We start from the raw sequence: 20,225 nt of genomic DNA, 5'->3' as shown, positions 1-20,225 counted from the left end.
TATATATATCTCGAAAAAATATTATATGTAACATAACAGGAGCTACCAATTAAAATAATTGTTTATCAAATACCACGATGTTGGTGAGCTACTATTTCACTGGGAGATTATCAGCCTGCTCAAGCAATATCTTTTCTTCAGGTTTCTCACTAATATATACAAGTGCTGTGTTATACCGGTAGCAATAACAGCTCGCGTTGTTTGTAACGTAAGACGAATTATTATTAAGGGACTGGAAAACCTCTTTTCCATACACTAAAGTATATTATGAAAAAATAATAAATGAAATATTTATGACTATGTGCTAGAAGCACAGTCTTTCTGTTTCTAGTCTTAATATGTGCTTCATTATAACAGATGTACAGTAATAGGGGTAACTTTAAAAAAACACTTTATTTTTCAAATTTAAATTTCTCTTTAATTTATACCGAGATTATTATTGTATTGTTATCGTAAAGTTGATATAGAAGGGTTAAATAAAAATACAGTGTTATCTGTAGCATTTATTTTCATGTAAGAATATTGGATACAAATCGCAAATTTTCGTACAAATTTAAAAATACCACAATAGCATGGAAAGTTGTACAGTAAATAAAACAAAGCATTCTGGACGTTTAACTTCCACACGAGTTAAAAAATAAGAATAAAATTAAAAGCTTTTTCAATAAAAAATAGTAAAATCGTAAAATCTAAATTAATCAATTCGCTCACATTACTAATATTGTGATGTTTGCATAAAATACATGCAAAATGTTGCCATCGAATACTGCTAAAATTATAATTATTTACATTAAAGTGTTACAATGAAAATACAGCATTTAGAAGTTAAAAAGCTGCCATTCTTGTTAAAAGAATAAAATGCGTCGATAGGACCTTAAAAAACATAATATATTAAATAAAATAAAAAAGAAACAACAGCTAAGTATTGCATAACATTCACACTCATTATTATAATTTATTAAATTATTTACTGAATATACATTACAATGTGAAAATGGTATAGGATAAAAAATGTGTATTATTTTAAAACTGGACTCACTTTGCGAAGTGTTACCATGAAAAATACTATTAACTAACTACAATTATAAATCTAAATTGTTTTTCTTGTCAAAAAAAATTAATACTAAAAATTACCTAAATAAAATTGTCTTCAATAAAAAAAATAAATAGGCACATTACATTCATTTTGAATGTTTGAAAGAAATTCAGCTAAAGCTAGGTTTTTACGATAACTTCCATTTTCACTTAACAAATAACAATCCACAATTTTATTGCAGTATTGCTAATAAACGTTATGGCTCCCATTTTGTACTAAATTAACCAGGCTCGTAGAAAATATTATTTTGTAAAAATTTAAGTACGGATTGTATTTATAAAAAAAACGAGACATCGATTTGTTCAATTTTTTGATAAAAAAATGTATATCCATCAAGACTAATAGCTATCCGTTATAAAATGCACTTTATTATAACTTACATATATTATAATTAGCTAAAGATATGGATTAAATGTACAAAAGTAATAAATTGCTCCTAGTCGATATATTATCATGAATAACTTGAATACCATATAAAAGAGCTGGAATTTCAGTAGCAGTTTTTGAAATATAGATAAAACGCAATTTAAAAATGGCGGTGACAGCACTAGCGGTCTAATGCTAAACAAATGTGAATTAATTATAAGACCGATGTGAAAAAAAATCGGTGGATAATAGACATATTAATAATATACAAAACGTAAATAAAAATTTAAGTCATATAGCGTTTATGAAGCAGTTTTATAATATGTCCTACATTAATTATTATTACAATAATTAACCTAATTGTTAGTTCAAAATTGAACACAATTCAGTATAAATTCGTAACTGTCAACGTCACCTAAATGTCAAAACGAACTTGAGTAAGTTCGTGGCTTTGGCGGACGATAACCACTGAGCATAAACGCAATACGACGCAATATTATCGAGATTAAATGTGGGTTGAATATAGTCATCAAGTAGAGAGTCGATGATATTGGTGTAACGCCATCTGTTTATTTCGTAAGATTGATATAAGCCATGGTTTATTTGTTTTTCAGAAAAACGAAATCTTTATACTTTGTTTGTAACTTAGATATCAAAAAATATATTTTTAGGTGGGAAGTGTCAAAAATATCTAGTTCTTACGTAATATCTAGATGGCGCTTAAGTTTACAGTATAATTATTCATCACTTTAAACATAGGAAGTGTATACATATAGTCTAGGAGTCCGCGGCGGGCACAGCGGTGGGCGTGGGCGTGGGCACGGTGATGGTTTCCCGCTGGCGGTCAAACATCTCCAGGATGAGCTTGGGGTCGGTGCCGGCCGGGACCGTCACGGTGCCCGTCTGCAAAGCACCTCATGAGTACCACCGCACGCTCTTCTCCGCGACGCGTGACGTCCGCGAGTGTCCCGCACCTACTGCCTCATCTGTTTTTGTTAACTCATCTACGCTATCTGTCTCTTTCTAACGTATCGGGAGAGGGCGAGACAGGTTTCTAGGCGTGTCTCTTTTTTTATATATGGCGAGAGCAAGACATCATTACTATAATTAACTTATTTATGCCATCTGTTTCTTTCTAACGTATCAGGCGAGAACGAGACAGGTGACCACGAGTGCCTTATTTATGTTTTAATTAATACTATATGTTATTCTAGTTCTACAATAGAGTAGGACTGTACGAGTACAGTACGAATTCTCTTATATGTCTATCCCTTACTTACATACCGTAATAAAGCGAGACAGATAGTGTATAATAAGACATATGTCTCAACTGTTTTTGTTGACTTGTATATTTTTCTTTTTCGAATGGATCGCGATAGAATGAGACAGGTGCTATGGTATAAATTGCTTTTCGACAAGGACACGAGCGGACGTCACAACATTGCGAATTTAATTTTTGTTTGTTAGAGCAGTCTAGTTAGTTCATAAAAAGGAGCTTTAATAATTTAGTAATTATAAATTAAAATTTCAAATATCTAGTAAAAACAAGCTTAGGGATATAAAAATAAACAATAAAGGGAACATGCTTAATACTTTATGTATGTATAAATGATAGTTATATTAAAGCAGTGTGGGATACCTCAATGCGAGTGATGACTCCTTCCTCGCGACTGTGCTCTAGGACTACAAACAAAAACACAAAGCGCCCGTCAAACATACAAAGGTACGGACATTTAACAAAAACATATAATATATATGGTGTACGAAGCAATATAAAGTATGGGAGAAATATATTTTTATACTGTTATTAGTAGCAATGAGTTGTGGATAAATCAAAATAAAAATAATTATTTGTAAATGTTACTTCTTTTTAAAATTATAATTTATATGTCATAATGCATATTTTAATTTAACATTTGATCAGTTTATATATTTTAATCCAATAGAGATTTAACACAAAGCTGTATAAAGGTGTTGAAATCTCACTCATATTATATATACTTGTACGATAGAAGCGTTTCTTTTTGTCAAATTTTTCATCCATGCATTATTTTATATTGTGTAATGGGGTTTAATGCTCTATTCATTCTTGCGCTAAAACTACTAGATATGATTATTACAAATAGCTTATGAATTAATGTATTATGAAAATCATTTCAGAAGTTTTTGTAATATAAATTTCTTTCCATTTCCTGCATATAGAGGAGTAGACAGAGGGTAACTAGTGTTAAGATTCTCTATTCTCCGCATTTCGGAGCTTAAGACCACTTCGCCTTATTACTAAATTGAAGAAATAAAAATAATTCATCCCCTCATGAAACGCATCCACAACCGTCACATTTACAGTTTTATGCTCTTTCTAAATTTCTTTTAATTATCAAATAATAAATTAATTAATTTAAAAGAAAATCGATTTGTAAACATTATAAATCAAAAAAATATTCAAGAATTTTTAAATACCACAATATTTTTTAAATAAAATAAAAGCCTTACTTAAGGAAGACCAAAATAAAATATAAAAAAAAATCATTACTCACTGTTTTCCGTGGTAGAATTACTTGTAGTGGTCGTAGTGGTAGTGGTGACACCGCCGTCTGCACTACTCTCGTTGACCATTGTCCTGGTGGTCGTTTTGACCACCATTGAGCTTGTGTTTACTTGTGAATTCTGTGTATGTAAAAAAAAGTATGATTTGTTACTAATAATGACGCTGAGTGATGTTTTTATTGCTATTGCTCTGAAATATTGAATATTTCTATATCTTCACTCTAGTATCGAGGTAGAGTGCAGAGTTAAGTTCCAATAGTCAACACAAAATGCTTTCTTCTTAACACTAGGCTCCCTCTGACTAAACAAACTTAACTCAAGCAACGACCAACAAATCAAAAACATCCTCCATATCTATTAGCTACTACCAATAACACATATCAAACCTGTAAATTAATATTAAGCTCGTTGCCATCAGCGGCGTGGTCACGCACAGAGTCGACTGTGATGTCTCCGGACGCGGCGGTCACGTCGTGGGATTCAGCTGCTGTTTCATTGGCGCTGGCTGTTGGTTCGTCCTGGAAGAAAAAATCTTAGTGCAGTAAGGACGAGTCATGGTCGCCCTGAAGTTAGCCATATGTGGTCGCGCAGGTTTAAGGATTTTTTTCTTATTTTTGATTATTTTTTCTCGAGTGTAGTGGTTCAGAAAGACTAACTTCAATTCGTCCACGAAACTTCGGCTGTACTGTACTTAATAAAGCATACAATATATAAAACAAGAGCATAGTTTTTTTAGTGACATCCAACTCTAAAATATGAAAATGGAGTGTCACTTTCTACTTTTTATGAATTTTAGACATATTGTGTGGCCGAGGAAATACAATCCCTTTCTGTTCTAATTATTATTTAATATATAACCATAAACAACTAAAACATTTAATTAAACCACAGTTCGAATTAAACCACGAAATTGACACACTAAATATATCTATCTATAAAAATGTTTAAAGTGTGATAAAAAAATCGTGAAAAGATTAAAGAGTAAAAATACATAAAAAATAAAAAGATTTATTTTTATCTTACTTTATGTTCGCCGTTAGTCAGAGGAGTCTCTTCAGAAGGTCCTTTCAGAGCTGCCGCCCACGGTGACAGTAATACATGGCATTGAGCGATTGTCACCTAAAAATAATAATGAAATAAAAATGAAAATTAATTAACTAATATTGTATTAAAATGATTAATGTTTGTGTGTAGTACATATTATTCACGTACGAAAGGGTAGACAAAGGGAACTTGATATTAAGACACTATTCCCCGGCCCGGTCGGCCCAATTGCGCCTTTAATGACGAAATTGAATGTCATGCTTTGTCTTGTTACCATTGTGAGGAAATAAAAATAACTTACAGCTTGAATGACAATTCATCCCACAACTGTCGTGTGCTAACAATGAGATATATAAATGTATCAGATATATAATATAGATTTATATAAATGACTTAGTCCTTATTAAACATATGAAACTACTATTGATAAAAATAAGTACATGTAACTTTTATTACTTTTTGGTTTGGCCATATCGAACGAATGAGTGATGAAAGAATGGCAAAAAAGATTTATGATGGAAAAGCGAGTGGTAAGAGAGTTAGGGGGAGACCTCGGTTGACCTTCGAAAACACAGTGTCAAAGATACTGGAGGAAGCATGCACGCGCATCACGCGCGGAAGCATCACGTAAAAAGCATGAGGACCCCCCGGAGGGCGTGTATGTAGAGATTGACGACAGTGGACGAGGCGAAAGAGGTGGGTCGACCCTAGCATTTGGCGCTCCGTTCTATCTGACTACCCCGCTAGGAATAAAGCGTGAAGCTGTATTGTGTTATTGTTGTTGTTGTCGTTTATGTAATATTTATACACGTATAAAAATACCTTAGTGGCAGAGAGTGTGATCCTTTGTAACTCCGATGAAGAGTGAAGGTAGAGAGCTTCGCCACGTTTTGAGAAGCAAAGACTGGAAATACCGCTGTAAACATAAATATAAAAATTTATATTATAAAATTTAATATTTAAATATGAGAAATTTCTTTTTTATAAGATTGTCAAAAATGATTAATATTCATATATAACTCACTTTTCAACACATCTCAACCTGTCGCATACAGTGTAACATTTAAAAAGTAAACATAAACAACTCACTTAATATCCTCCTTCCGTACTGCAGCCGCGTTCAATTGTCTACGTAGATCAGGTGACAGTACGAGGCAATCGCCCAAATTGGTCAAACAGAGGAGACACCATTCACGATGTCTCTCATTACCGGAACCACATTCAAAGATGGAGAAGGCGGTGCGGCGGACCTGTAAAATAAATAAATTAAAAATTAAACGAAACGAAACGGAACTAAATACCGCAATCACAATAAAACGAAGGAGGAATGGGATCGACTTTACAACAGTTTACAGTAGGAGGCTGTACTAGTTCACCACAATAGCCTCCAATAAAACTTTTTTAGAAAACATACCCGGATTTGAAGCGGAGAAAGATCTCTTTTAAAAAAAATTGAAAGATCCCTTGGAAACCATGCGCTCTGACCACTAATCCAAACGTTCTCATGAAGCTACATCGAAATTCTTATACGTAAAGTTTTCTTTCTATATGTGGAGTAGAGTAGAGTTGGATGTCGTGATGCAGGACACGAGAGTCAATGGTCTAACCACCGAGGACGCAAAAGATCGTGCAAAGTGGAGTAGGTTAAGTAGGAAGGCAGACCCTGGTAATAGCCGGGATTAATGCCAGGAAGAAGAAGATGTGGAGTAACATTTAAAATGTTAAAAAAGCCTCGAAAATATATATTTGTTAACACCATTTTTTAGCATTATTTGCATTTAATTAAATTTTAATGCATTACATCAAAAACTTAAGCAGAAAATGTCAGATAGGGAATTACTATTGAATATAAATAATATTTTAATTGAAAATTATTAACAAATAATATGAATTTAATTTAGTACATTTTCATAATCAAACCATATCCAATACAATTTCCCTAAAATAAAAAATATATACTACTATAAACATATACATACCCTAGCCCCCTCATGAGCAGTCAGCTTATACTTGTTATGTGGCTTCAATGTAGGTAGTGAAAATACTTTAAACTGTTCTTCTGAAGTGATGACAACACGATGGGCGCTGCCTTCCGGCAACGGTGCTACGCCACGTTCAACCTTTATAAATAATTGATATGAATTTGATTGAATTCTTTTTGAGCATTCATAATTTTAAATTATATACGGTGACTATTATAATACGAATTTGTTATTAATATTTTTAAATTTATTTATTTAGATCCACCAGCGGTAATTACATTAAACAAATGATACAGTAACAGTTTTCTTAATTATCTATATTCTTATAGCTAAATGCAATATATTCCTGTAGCTGAAATGAAAAATAAATTTTGACTTAGTTGTTGTTTTTTTTTTTTTTAAATTAAGAATTCAAGCCAGTTTTTTTTCCAGCTATAAATGTAATAATATTATTAGATAATAAAAAATCTTAGTGGTAAAACTGAAGTACCTCTAAAGGATCAGGCAGAGGCACGGCAGCGCCGTCCAGCACAGTGATGCCTATGACCGGGGCTCTGTGCTTCAGCTGGATCTCTTTAGCCAGTTGACAGTTGACCTGGAAAATAAAATTTATCAGTTAGATTACTACAAAACAAGTATAAATAATTATGGGTACGAGTATCTCCAAATGTAAAAACAAATAAAAATGCAAAATACAAAAATATGTATATACTATATTTTTTTTTATTTAAAAAAAGTCAATAGCGTCAACTTTATAAAACGATACTGACGGAATTAAGAATTATATGGTATTTTACGATATATTTGTAATTATAATATATTTCTCAACATTATATAGCAGTTTCTCAAAATTTGTCATCCTATTTAAAAGGTACTGTTTATTAATTAAACAACTTATTATTGTCCTTATTGAAACTGGACGGTATCATTAAACGAAAACTAGCAAAAATTTCCTCTGGTAGAACCAGTTTAGTAAGTTAATAATTATAAGTTACCGAAGTTACTTACCGGTTCTTCTTTCCGTTTATTCGTATTGGGCACGTGTATCGTAAACGCGTAGACCGTACCGTTGTTAGTTCCCGCCCATAGAGTTGGCGTTGAATTTTGTGCTGCGTAATAAAAAAATGTAAGATCCTTTCACGATTGTAGTCATTTAAAATATTTTTTTTATTATTATTACCGATTTAAAATGGCCCGAATTTAGTTATAAAATATGTTCATAGTGATTTTATTTTTAAAAAAAAATATTATACAACTTCCTAAGAAGAAGTTTATCTATCAAATTTTTTTTATATAAAAAAATTAAAATCAAATCACACTGTATCCCACATACAACAGGGTAGGCAGAGGGAACTTAGTGTTAAGACACTCCGTTGCCCACGTTCCGCCGAATTCTGGAGTGTACACATTGCGTGTCGAGTGGCGAAACCCAACGTCTTTACCTCGACATCAGAGCGAAGAGATGAAAATATAAATTTGAGAAAATTCTTCAAGTGGGGATCAAACCCAAAACCAGTCGCGTTTACAGTTGCACTTTGTGCTCCTGCGCCACGGCTGTTCTTATTATCATATTTGTGGTATTTAAAGTATAAGCGAAAAAAACAACTTACTATTAATTAAGAAGGTTCTTGCAAAATATAAGCACCGGACCATTGAACCGAATGCATCATCTGTAGAACGAGCTTCCACAGCACGCTCTATTGGTTTCACGTCCGCGTCTGATTCACTTACTGCTTTATCTGTCACTTTTTTAGGTAAAGGCTGTAATAATAAAAAGATATTAAATAAATTTAAAAACAATACTCTAACGGGAGTTGTCTATAATAATTACAAATGATTAGTATAATTTAATATTTTAACGAGTCAGTCTCGAGCGCGTTGCGTGTGGGTTCGATTCCTACTAGGGGGGAATAATTTTTTTTTCAATTCCTCGCTCTGATAAACAAGACAAAGGACGATGTTGAGTTTCGTCACTCAACAAAAAAGTCTATAAAATTGGGTAAAAAGTGGTGGAGATCAAAGACTTATTGAAGAACATTAGGGTGTTTTTGTGTAATTTAATAAGCGAAAAAAACGATAACCTGAAAAGTAATGTTTAGACTATGAATAAATATTACTTATTTAACAAAAAAAAATAATAACTTTAAAGTTATAATAATACTTATACAATTACCTGTGTGGGCGAAGTAGGGCTAGACGTGGTCTGACGTCTCTGTGACCTGCCCTTACGGAGTCGTCTGAATGACTCCCTCAAAGACTTTTTAAAGGATTTTCTTCTAGAAATAGGAGTATCACCGGCACCTGAATGATCTGTGAACGTTAAAAATTTAAGAATAAAATTAGTCACTAACTTGTATAATTAGCAATTTTATATTTTGTTTAAATATTTTTTTAACGTTCAACAGGAAAATAATGATGTATTGTTATTTTTGTGCTTTTAAAGTACGGCGTTGAATTTTAACGCTCAATGCATCATTCTTGGAATTCTAGCAATAAGGTTAAGAACGAGACTGTCTTAAGGTTTGGTTCTGAAGCTAAAAAAAAAAGCTACAAACCATGAGGATTCAGCGTGCACTTGTGTATCAGCTCGGTCACTCGCAGGGCATCGAACATGGCTAGACCGTGGGCCGTGCCCGCACACACCACGCCCCACTCCCACTGCGCCGCCAGCGCCGTCACCGCGGCCGGAGGGGACAGCTGGCCTATACAACTGGCCTGAGAATATTGATTAAAGAGTTGATGAATTGTCCAGATCGAAATGAAAGAAATGTTTTAATTAATACGTAAAATAAAAAAAGTACCTGATATCCTGCTGGGAAAGTTAGTGGACCAGAACGCAATGTCAACTGATCATGTCCCTTCCACACAAATCCGTCTCGATCCGACACAATGTTTACTGGTATTGACTAGAAAAAACAATGTTTATCGTTATTTCTTATGATAACATTTTCAGATATTAATAAGAAATATAATAATTTATGAGTGAAAAAGGTACAAAGTCAAATCTAGTCATGCTTATCTTTTAAAACGTTTTAAAGTTTAATTAATAATATATGTATAAAAACATCAAATAAATATATTGTATTTTCATACCTTAACTTCAGCAGTACTCGGTGAAGTTTTTAAACTTGCAATAACAATATGGCCAGCTGCTCCTCCAATAGTCAACATACCAGATAGGGGACAAAGAAGTACCTGAAACAAAGAAATAGTAAGATATAAAATAAATTAGTATGTATTAAAAATATTGAATTAGTCGTACTTTATAGCCAGCTTTATAACCAGATTAGTGGATTCATAATTCTAAATTTTATGTAAAAAAGGATTAAATACCGTGATATATTTATATTAAAATATACACATTTTTGTTATATTTTATTACTAGACAGAATACAAATTTATTACAAATATATATGTGTTATACTATCATTAAATATTTTTTTATATATAAAAAAATGTATATAGCATATACAGTATGTTTTAGTTCTTTTTAATATTTATTGCAAAATATAAAAAAAATATTATACCCGCTTAACAGCCAATCGTGGATCGTCGCTATAAGGATCAAATGTTCCCACTCGTCTGAACGGCGGCCATTCTTCTTCATCGTTCTGGCTGTCATTGTTTTCACCAATTTCTTCACCACTGTGAATATAGGGATTTATAAGGATAAAAAAGTTAATAAATGGTTCTATTTAATAAATCCACAAGTCCGATCTATATTTATTCCAAATTTATATCAAATACAATAACGTATAATACACGTATAGTACGATCCGAGCCGTGGTCGCTCTGAAAATATGTATTATGAAGCTCAGGAAATAGGTTTTTTGAAGAAGTAAATCAAATTACATCTGTGCAGCCATCTATAGCTAGCTTCTGTGACACTACTCGTTAACCGTACTGTACATTTTATATTGCTATAAAACATATTATAATTTGAATAAAAAAAATGGACTTGACGTGATTTACTAAACAGAACCATTTCGTATTTTTATATATACATTAAAACTACGACACATTAAAAAAATCTGTCATATCGAGGGCTTTAATTTTAACTAATATACCTATATTTAGACTGTTATATTTTTATACAAACAAAATATAAATAAATATTCAAATTCACACAAATTTAGCCATATTAATAATCTATGACTATTATTTTTTTAGTTCAAATACTGTAGCATACCACAAATCTTAATTATTCTTGAATCTATATTAGTTAATCTATAATATTCTAACACACAATATTATATTAAATTAATAAAATAACCAAAAGTCTATGATATCATGAAACGATTTACATGCAACTAGTCTACAGATCTAAACGTTTTTTATATGAATTAATATGCTATATTAGCGCCTTGACTATAAACGCGACAATTGTGGGATCGATATCCGCTTTGAGGAATGAATGGTTTTCATTTCCTTGCTTTGGTATAAAGACTAAACACGGCGTTGGGTTCTGCCAATCTACATGCAATCTCTGGACAATTGGGCGCTGCGTGAGGAACAAAAAAGGAGTGTCTCAACATTAGGATCCCTCTGTATCTATCCTATCCGTCTACATGCGGGATACAAAGTGACGCTAAATAAAAATGAAAATTAAAACAAAATTTTACCTCGGCGTAGATCTTTTCAGCCCGCTTCATATTTTAGTAAGCAATAAGCAAAAGATGACACGTTAACTATATCACAAGCCTTTGCTAGCTTAGGTTTGAACTAAGGTTATTTAATTTTACGATTTAGTGTTGCAAGAAATGATAATTTAAATGCGCAATCCCTACAATAATAATGTTATGTATCTAAATAATGAATCTGTGTGAAAATAAGGATTGATTTAACATAATAAATTTGGACCTAAATTAATTTCTTGTATTCTTTTGTCTTATACTGTTATTAGATTTTTTAAATTAATAAATAAATGTATATAACGTATGCAGTGTGTTATAGTTTTTTCTAATGTTATTTTAAGGCATATTTTTAACGTTTAAAAACGTCTAAAATATTCATTAATAAAATCTTTGTGACCATTTTTAAAAATAAAACAATTAATAAATAAAGAGCACCAATGCAAACATGTCAACAGGACGCAGTAACACAATTTAATAATTAAAAAAAAAATACCCTCACCTAAACAACGGTGCCGTAGTATATTTATACAAAGGCGTCATAACGACACCGGTGACGTCCCAGAAGCGTACGGAACCGTCTTCGTGGCCTGTCAGTAGAATTTGGCGTCCGGTGGGCTCCGGGGTCTCTAGTATACCACCAGAGATCGGCCATGGACCCTCCGAATATATGTTTTCTGTTTGTTGTTGCCCTGAAAAAATATATATATCATTGGAATTTCTCATAATTTTAAATTGTTAAGACAATATGTATATGTATTACAATTCTTATCTGGACATATTATTCAGATATTTGTGATGGTTTGTAATTCAAATATTTCAATGTATTATAGAGAAAATAGAGAAAAAAAAAATACGTGAAATTTGTAAAGTAAATTTGTTAAGCCTCTAATTATGTCAGTCAAAACTCCTTGTAACTTAAAGACTTTATAAAGATACTTTATATTGAATTTCTTTTAGATAAAATAAAAAAAACTCGAGGCCGTCGTAGCACAGTAACACAGCGTCTGTTTAACACTAAGTAAACGCGACGGTTGTGGATTCAACTAACTAGGAAAAACGAGTTATTTCCATAACCTCGTTCTGATAACCAAACAAAACTAACAAGCTAATTTAACAAGCTATATCGAAAATAAGGAATAATCGATTATTTAATTAAAAATAAAAACAACCAACCAGCAGCCACGATATTATCGTATACGGTATCAGCGACATTATCCACTAAATGCGCAGTAGTGACCGCCGACGCGTGTATCGACACCAAGTAGGGCAGTCGCAATGGCCGCCAGCGGGAGTCGCAGAGATCTATTACAACTAGTTCTTCTTCTGCTAGCACCACCTATTGAAGTGAAATATTTGGATTAATTAAATAATTATAGATGATAGAGGCAGTCGTGGCACAGGGGTAAAAGCGTCCGATTCGTTAACGCGGCGGTTGTGGGTTGATTACTATTTAGAGGAATATATTATTCAAAATTTTAATTCCATCTGTTAACAAGACAAAGCGGGGCGTTGAGTTCTGCCAGTCGACACGCAATATCTCGGATTCAAAAATCTATCTAACCGCCGCTAAAGCGTAAAGTTGCGTGTATTTAGTATATAGCTTACCAAAGCTGCCGCAACTTGGTTGACAGATTGTACTAATATTTGCGCTGGCGTTTGAGGGCGTTCTTCTTGCAAGGGAACACCGTCAGGAGGCACCGGTGTTGTTGTGAAGAAGTCGATTACCTGTAAGAATTTTATAGAAAATTATTGTGATTTAGTTTCTTCTTAATTTAGATTTCTTTAATTAGTATTTATGAAAAAATCACAAAATAAATAAGAACAAACAAAAAACTCCTTAGTATGTAGCAACAATTTAATAAATCAAAAAAAAAAAACAAACAAACGTATATTTACTATGTACATTTTAGTACTGTAATATTAATTAATATTGCATTTTTTCTTAGAAAAAGTTACTTGATTACTCATACATACATAGACAATAAAATATTTTATATATTTCTTTAATAATTAATGATTTTTATAAAGAAAAATGATTACTCACTCTACTTGTAAAGTCAAAAGCCACATGCTTCTCTCCCTGTTGTACTGTGACGGTGTATTTGTCGGAATATGACGCTCTGGGCATACCACCTAAGATAAAAAAAAATGTTCTTTTAGATGGATAGACAGATAAAATTCTTTATTACATATACAAAATATAATTTATTTGTAATATAAGAAAACAAGATTTGCAGTGATGTCAAAATTTTAAAGTAAAAGTTTATAAGTCAATAATATCTTTTTTCAATCATTATTCTGTGAGATGAAAGAAAATCTTTCCCTGTTTTGCAGGATAGGCAAAGGGAATCAACCAAATGTTGACTACCGACTTTGGTCCAATTTTTTGGGTACATTTAACTAGCGGTCACTTTGTCACCCAGAGCGGTAAAATGGAAATAATTCATTAAAATTTCACAGTCACATACTGTTCCATTGAACTACGACGACCTTAAATTCGACCACAAATTTTCTAACATAAGAAAACATTCTTAATAAAAATACAAACCAGCATAAATAACAATTTCATCGCCATCCACACTGCTCCTATTAAGTATCTTCGAGATAGCTTTACAGGGGTAAGGACCGTAGGGAGTCACGGGTTCCTTTAGGGGTCGATCACTGGCCGCTCCGGCCACTTCCCAAGTAACGTATGAACCATCGTTGTGGGATGATGTGAAATGTTCACCTGGAATAGAATTCATTATAAATATTATTTGTTTTAATGAAAAAGTAATATTTTCTTTATTTAAAGAGGCTCCAATCCGCTAGCATGGTGGGTTACATCGACGTTTTAATAAAATGTATGCTTTTTATTATTCTTTGAACTAGTCTTAAGAAACTCCGTTCTCCGTATTATCCGCCGAATTCTAAGGACATTGCGAGGTGAGTGGCAGAATATATTTTATTTCAAATCATTATTTTTTCGGATTGACGCGTTCACTGAACAAAATTATAATATAAGTGTAGACTGTAGAATAGACAAACACGACCTAATGATGTTACTCAACGTAATTTTTGTAAATTGTATCAAACCGGCTTCACGCTGTATCCCGCACTCAGCAGGATAAGCAGAGGAAACCTTGTCTTTAAGATACGCAGTCAAATATAAACAAAACGTATTATTTATTTTGTACGGTTGATTAAGTAAGGAACTGTAGACATTAATGTTAAATTATGCCCTATGTCATTGGAGGGCTTGGCACATTACGTCAGTGTTTTGTTCGTTCTCAATTTATTATATGGCTAGAAGTAGTAATCTAAATTTAGAACGAAATTACATTCAATATCAACATTTAACTTCACGCTGTACTCCGCATATAGCAGCGTAGGCAGAGGGAACCTGGGAACCTAGTGTTAAGACGCTAATTAAATTTTTGTTATTATAAAATTAGGTGACCTAAAAAACAACAGTACGATCGACGAGTCGTGGTTGCGCTGAAATTAACCTAACTTAATACTATAATATATAAAATGTAAAATTTATGTTTATTTCACTTTTTATTTCACTACAATAATATGGCTCAGCCTCAGAGAGAACATCAGAATAACACAAAGGCTACAATTTATATAAATATTTTTCATAATTCGGCTATAACATAACACTAAGTTTAAGCGAGCGAAGCCACCTGCAGATCAGACATTTACCATCATCATTCCAACATAAGCTCTCCAACTGTTGATTAGACACAAAAGTGTGTGTCGGTGTCGAGGTAGCACGGTCCCAGAGCACCACGAGGCCGCGGTTGTAGCCTATTAGAATCCGAGTAGGTACTTTAGGGTGTTCACAGACCGATTCCACAGCACCAGGGTTCACTTTGAAATCTTCTGGACAACTGCAAATAAGAAATACAATTAGCAATTTACTAGTATAATAATTATATACAATAATGGATATCATTTTTTTTTTCGTTTTTGTATGATATTTTTTGGTAATTTTAAAAACTATCTCGTTTTGTTTTTATTTCGTTTATTGAGATAAATTTTAGACATAACTTTTTTTTCATATTAATTATATGCAAACTATTATATAAAGAAAATTGTAATTCACAACAATAAAATTGCTTTATTTTAAGTAAAAGTTTTTAGCTGCCTCTCGCACGTAGCTAGTAGGAGTAGGTAGGTAGAGGGAACTCGTCTCGTCTCGTTCTCCACTTTCCGCCGAACTGACGCGCTTTGCCATCTTTTATCACATCCCGCTACATTTACAGCTACCTTTACTTAAAACATATTCATAATTGCACTAAATACTATTACGTAACCTAAAAAATTAAATTTTGTAGTACATGTCACAACAATTAAAATTATCTTGGCTTAGATAGTACCAACAAACATTACAAAACGTGTATTTCTTACTTACTTTTGCATAACAACATCTTGATATATGACGTCCTCGTTAACTGTGAACGTAGCGCAGTCGACGGTGTAAATGTTGCCACCTTCGGTGCCAAGTAGAAAATTTTTCCCCGAAGATTCTATACAGATTGATGATATTTTCTTATTTTTCCCTTCGAAAATATGTGATTTGAGCTCTACGAGAGACTTTTCGTTGATTTCCCACAAATGGAGGCTGTTGTCGTCGCATAGTGATATAAGGCGTCCCGTACCTAAAATGTGATAAAATAATGTCATTCAAGAGTGTTATTATTCTTTTAATTTAGTTCATCGATTTGTTGTTCGTGTATTTGTAGGTCTGTGCGGTAGGTGTTACGCGTAACAATAAAATTATATAGAAGCAGTTGTTTAGAGAAGAATACATTTATACCATTACATATGTTAATATATGGATTTATATAGAGGTCTTAAAAGATAAACGAACTATTAGAATTTTCACGATCTATTATTTAATAATACAAAAAATTCCAACTATTTCAAATAAATAAGAAAAAAGTCGTAAGAAAAACGTTTCATTGCCAAATATTTCGTTCCCATACAAAATTAAGATAAATAAGCTATCTATATATTTTTTCACATTCACTATATGCCGCATATAGCAGGGTACGCAGAAGGCCGGACAGAGGAAACTTAGCGTTAAGACACTCCGTTCCCCGCTTTCCACCGAATTTTTGAAGAATTCCGTATTGAATGGCAGAAGTCAACTTGCCTTGAGCGAAGAAATAAAAATATATACAATAATTAACTCCCACGAGTGAGAATCGACCCCATAACCGTCGCTTTACATTCACACGCTTGTGGGGCGCCACGACGGCCTCAAGATAAATAAGATAACCACAGTAATACGGATTAAATGTGGTGGGGTAGGTATTTATATGAATATTATGTGGCTCAGAGAAACAAAGTGTAACTGTGACGCGACTGGTTGCGGGTTCGATCCCCACACGAGAAAATAAAATATTTATTTAAATTTATATTTCCATTTCTTAGCTCTGGTGTCGAGGCAAACACGTGGAAAGTGGGGAACGGAATGTCTTAACACTAGGTTCCCTTTGCCTACCCTTCTGTGCGCGGATTACTGCATAAACCTAATTTTTCTTATGTTTTCTGTGACAAAACTGTTCACACAATCGCATATGTTATGTATGCTATGGCCTACGGATCGAGGCGAGCTAACCAACCGTGTACGTTAACGCTAGGAGTGGTTACATACTACATTCGATATGCGGACACGGTCTGATTACCTTATTTATGTTTATTATTATTTTTTAAACTTATTATCATTTTTTTTTACTATCAATATGAATGGATTTGTCATAATTCATTCATAAGTTGTGACTTTGAGATTCTACTGAACTAAATTTGTTGACAATTTAGATTTTGTTATTACTGGTTTTACCCATGACCAGGTGAGCCCCGGATCCAGGTCCCGCCCCAGAATATTCATGTGCCCACCCCAGAAACCTTATTAACAATAAATTTGCCCAATCCCGTAAAAAAAAGTAACGTTTACTTGAACGTTTACATGAATTCAAAGGCAAATCCCAGGCTTTCTCAGAAAGTATTTCTAGATACGCCCTTGGTGTTACCTTTCTTTCTTTCTTTGGTTTATCGTTATTGCTATAAATTGCACGCTGCATACTAATAAAATATTGAATTACACAGCAGTAGCAGTTTTATTAGGCCAGTATAAATGCAATGTTAGCTCAATCAATTGACTTGGCCCATTATTTATATATAAACCTTCGTTAATTCTACCCCAGAAGAGAAGAGAGATAAATAATATCTTTAAACGTTAAAAAAAACATAATTTGTTGAATCACAACTAAGAACACTGTAGATTAAGTCAAATAAAACAAACTTAATCAAAATGGGTTCACTCGTTTGGGAGCTACGATGGCACAGACAGCAAGTCATACTTATAACGCCCCTCGGCTTTAGTCGGGGGTTAAAAATGCAAAAATAATAAAAATCTTTATTAAAAGACTAACCTTTTACTAAGTTAATAATTTAGGCAGAGGGAGGGCAGTAGTGTAAAGACACTCCGTCCCCCAACTCATGATAATGACATTGACAATTAGTCACAGTAATTTGATTTATATAATATATGGGACCTTGCGGTGACGCGTCAAGAATTAATTCTGATTCATAAGAAATATGTAAATTATGACCTAATTTTAAGAATAAAACGACCGCGTTATTTTCGTACCAGTGATTAATAAAGTACTGACAGTGTCTTACAAGCTGGTGAGTATACTTCTAAAACGAGTGAATAGTAGCTTCAAAACAAAAACAAACATTGGTAGCTGAACAAATACCGAGAAAAGTAACAAAATAAACGTAATGCCGCTTTTAGAACAATGTTGCTTAGAAACTGTGAAAACACGGTTTTTACAAAACAAAATAAACTAAATATATGTTAAATATGAATATATTAAAATTTTAGGCCTGTATTTATAAACCGCTATATATCGAACTGATCACATATATGATGTTGTCATATCTGTGATTGAAAACGGCATCTCAAGATCGATTTCAGACTCAAGCGCGATTTATAAATATGGGCCTGAGTATTTTAGCCTGATGTTCACTACCTCTATCCATAGATCACAAGGATAGAATGCTTCCTGCAAATCATGCTTACTTAAGTATGAGAATATACATATTCTGAGCATTTATTAAATACATCTATAAGTACACAAATAAAACTCTTCTCACGCATATATTAGGCAGTGCGGGGAGGCACTAAGGCCCCGGAGACCCGGAGATGCCGTTTTCTTTCATAAATTACATATCTATGAATGTTTAAAGTTTAAAGCAATATTTAATTTAGAACTGTTGAAAAGTCGCCATTTGATTATCATGGGAAACATCAATTACAACGAATATGCCAAAATAATGACAGAAAAAAATACCTGGTATAAAATGTATTTGTGTGACTACAGAATCTGGATTGGTATGTTGTCCGTAGAGTTCGACGCCGGGCCGGCCGTACACTTTGAGTGCGCCAGACGCGGTGCCGAGCGCCGCGAGCCGCAGCAGACGGTCCCAGGCGAGGGCTGACGCTCTGTGAGGGAATCCATGTTGCACTGTCTGTTGACAAGAGAAAAACAATTTGTTATGAAATTGTGACATTTTTTCTAAATTTTTTTAGCTTCACTCTTGGTTCTCGTATAAAACCAAGTGGTAGTGGGAACTTAATGTTTTTTCGCCTTACATAAACGATCGCGTGGCGGGTGAGCAAAAAAAATGAAAACATGTTAATTTTCATAGTTTAAACAAAATTATACAAATATAACTGTACTAAAATATTTCTAGTAATCAATAATCATTAATATGTATGTATGCATTCCATGATTATCATAATGATGTGTGATTTAATAGTTATTTCCTTTCAACTTGCCGTCGTATCGCAGTTAGGACGTGACCGTACGTGACGGTTGTGGGGTCAAATTCCATTCGCGGAATGCTTTTTTCTTTTCGCCGGAATTAGACAAACTTCGATTAAGGAACAGTTGCTACATTTTGTTTTGTTTATTCTCTAATATATTAAAGTTAATGTATTATAAAGATGAAAAAAAAACATTGAGGCCAGCCGTGTAGGCAGAAATATGTGACTAAGAACGCGACTGGTTGTGAGTTTGACTTCCCACTAAACACGCAATGCCTCCAGAATTCGGCAGAAAATGGGGAACAAAGTGTCTTAACTAGACTCCCTTTGCCTAACCTATTGTGTGCGGGATGCAGCGTGAAGCTGACTAAATAAAAAAAAAGAAAAACAACATTAACACCAAATACACATTAGGCCACAGCAAAGATTTACTAGTTGCTTATGTACATTTTGAATATAACAATAGAAGCTACAGTCACGATATCGGCAAACATATGAGATGGCATGACTCACATACTGTGCATGTATGTATGTATGTATGTATGTACGTAACATACAATCTCGTAACGTGTCACTATGCGAACTGCACATGAATTCAAATTATCTACTACATGGTCAAAAGAATATAAAAGTTGAACATCAAACAAAGCACGCCTTACCTTTAGTAAAACTATAGATATTATTATACTCCCATCACTGTATTATTTAAAATACGGAATTAATTAATTCGT

The 20,225-nt window shown here is 33.2% G+C and overlaps 1 protein-coding gene across 10 annotated transcripts in view; it reads right to left on the bottom strand.

Moving 5' to 3' along the window:
* Positions 1-490: 490 nt before the first annotated feature.
* The window catches only part of l(2)gl (LLGL domain-containing protein l(2)gl), a 38,284-nt gene continuing 18,549 nt past the window's right edge, over positions 491-20,225 (bottom strand). For 2 of the 10 annotated variants that reach the window (XM_085197863.1, XM_085197862.1), the window contains exons 3-27: positions 19,019-19,196; positions 16,069-16,315; positions 15,357-15,544; positions 14,218-14,397; positions 13,714-13,802; positions 13,275-13,394; positions 12,843-13,005; positions 12,169-12,358; positions 11,658-11,681; positions 10,563-10,680; positions 10,129-10,230; positions 9,837-9,941; positions 9,591-9,750; positions 9,209-9,345; positions 8,646-8,796; positions 8,044-8,144; positions 7,526-7,630; positions 7,033-7,173; positions 6,143-6,303; positions 5,876-5,969; positions 5,033-5,128; positions 4,396-4,527; positions 4,000-4,129; positions 3,102-3,145; positions 491-2,365 (exon numbers count right to left, since the gene is read on the bottom strand). In XM_085197863.1, coding sequence (XP_085053989.1) covers positions 2,240-2,365; positions 3,102-3,145; positions 4,000-4,129; positions 4,396-4,527; positions 5,033-5,128; positions 5,876-5,969; positions 6,143-6,303; positions 7,033-7,173; positions 7,526-7,630; positions 8,044-8,144; positions 8,646-8,796; positions 9,209-9,345; positions 9,591-9,750; positions 9,837-9,941; positions 10,129-10,230; positions 10,563-10,680; positions 11,658-11,681; positions 12,169-12,358; positions 12,843-13,005; positions 13,275-13,394; positions 13,714-13,802; positions 14,218-14,397; positions 15,357-15,544; positions 16,069-16,315; positions 19,019-19,196 — 3,282 coding nt within the window. In that variant the 3' untranslated portion in view covers positions 491-2,239. Of the gene's footprint in view, positions 2,449-3,101; positions 3,146-3,991; positions 4,130-4,395; positions 4,528-5,032; positions 5,129-5,875; positions 5,970-6,142; positions 6,304-7,032; positions 7,174-7,525; positions 7,631-8,043; positions 8,145-8,645; positions 8,797-9,208; positions 9,346-9,590; positions 9,751-9,836; positions 9,942-10,128; positions 10,231-10,562; positions 10,681-11,657; positions 11,682-12,168; positions 12,359-12,842; positions 13,006-13,274; positions 13,395-13,713; positions 13,803-14,217; positions 14,398-15,356; positions 15,545-16,068; positions 16,316-19,018; positions 19,197-20,225 lie in introns of those variants that run through there. The other 8 variants (XM_085197865.1, XM_085197864.1, XM_085197867.1 and 5 more) reach the window with 7 other exon arrangements.

This window comes from Heliconius melpomene, chromosome 15 (genome assembly GCF_056956725.1).
Source record: "Heliconius melpomene rosina isolate 202511_hmr_F chromosome 15, ASM5695672v1, whole genome shotgun sequence".
Taxonomy (NCBI): Eukaryota; Metazoa; Arthropoda; class Insecta; order Lepidoptera; family Nymphalidae; genus Heliconius; species Heliconius melpomene.
The sequence above is the reverse complement of the archived record's forward strand: the minus strand, read 5'-3'. Positions and strand labels throughout refer to the sequence as shown.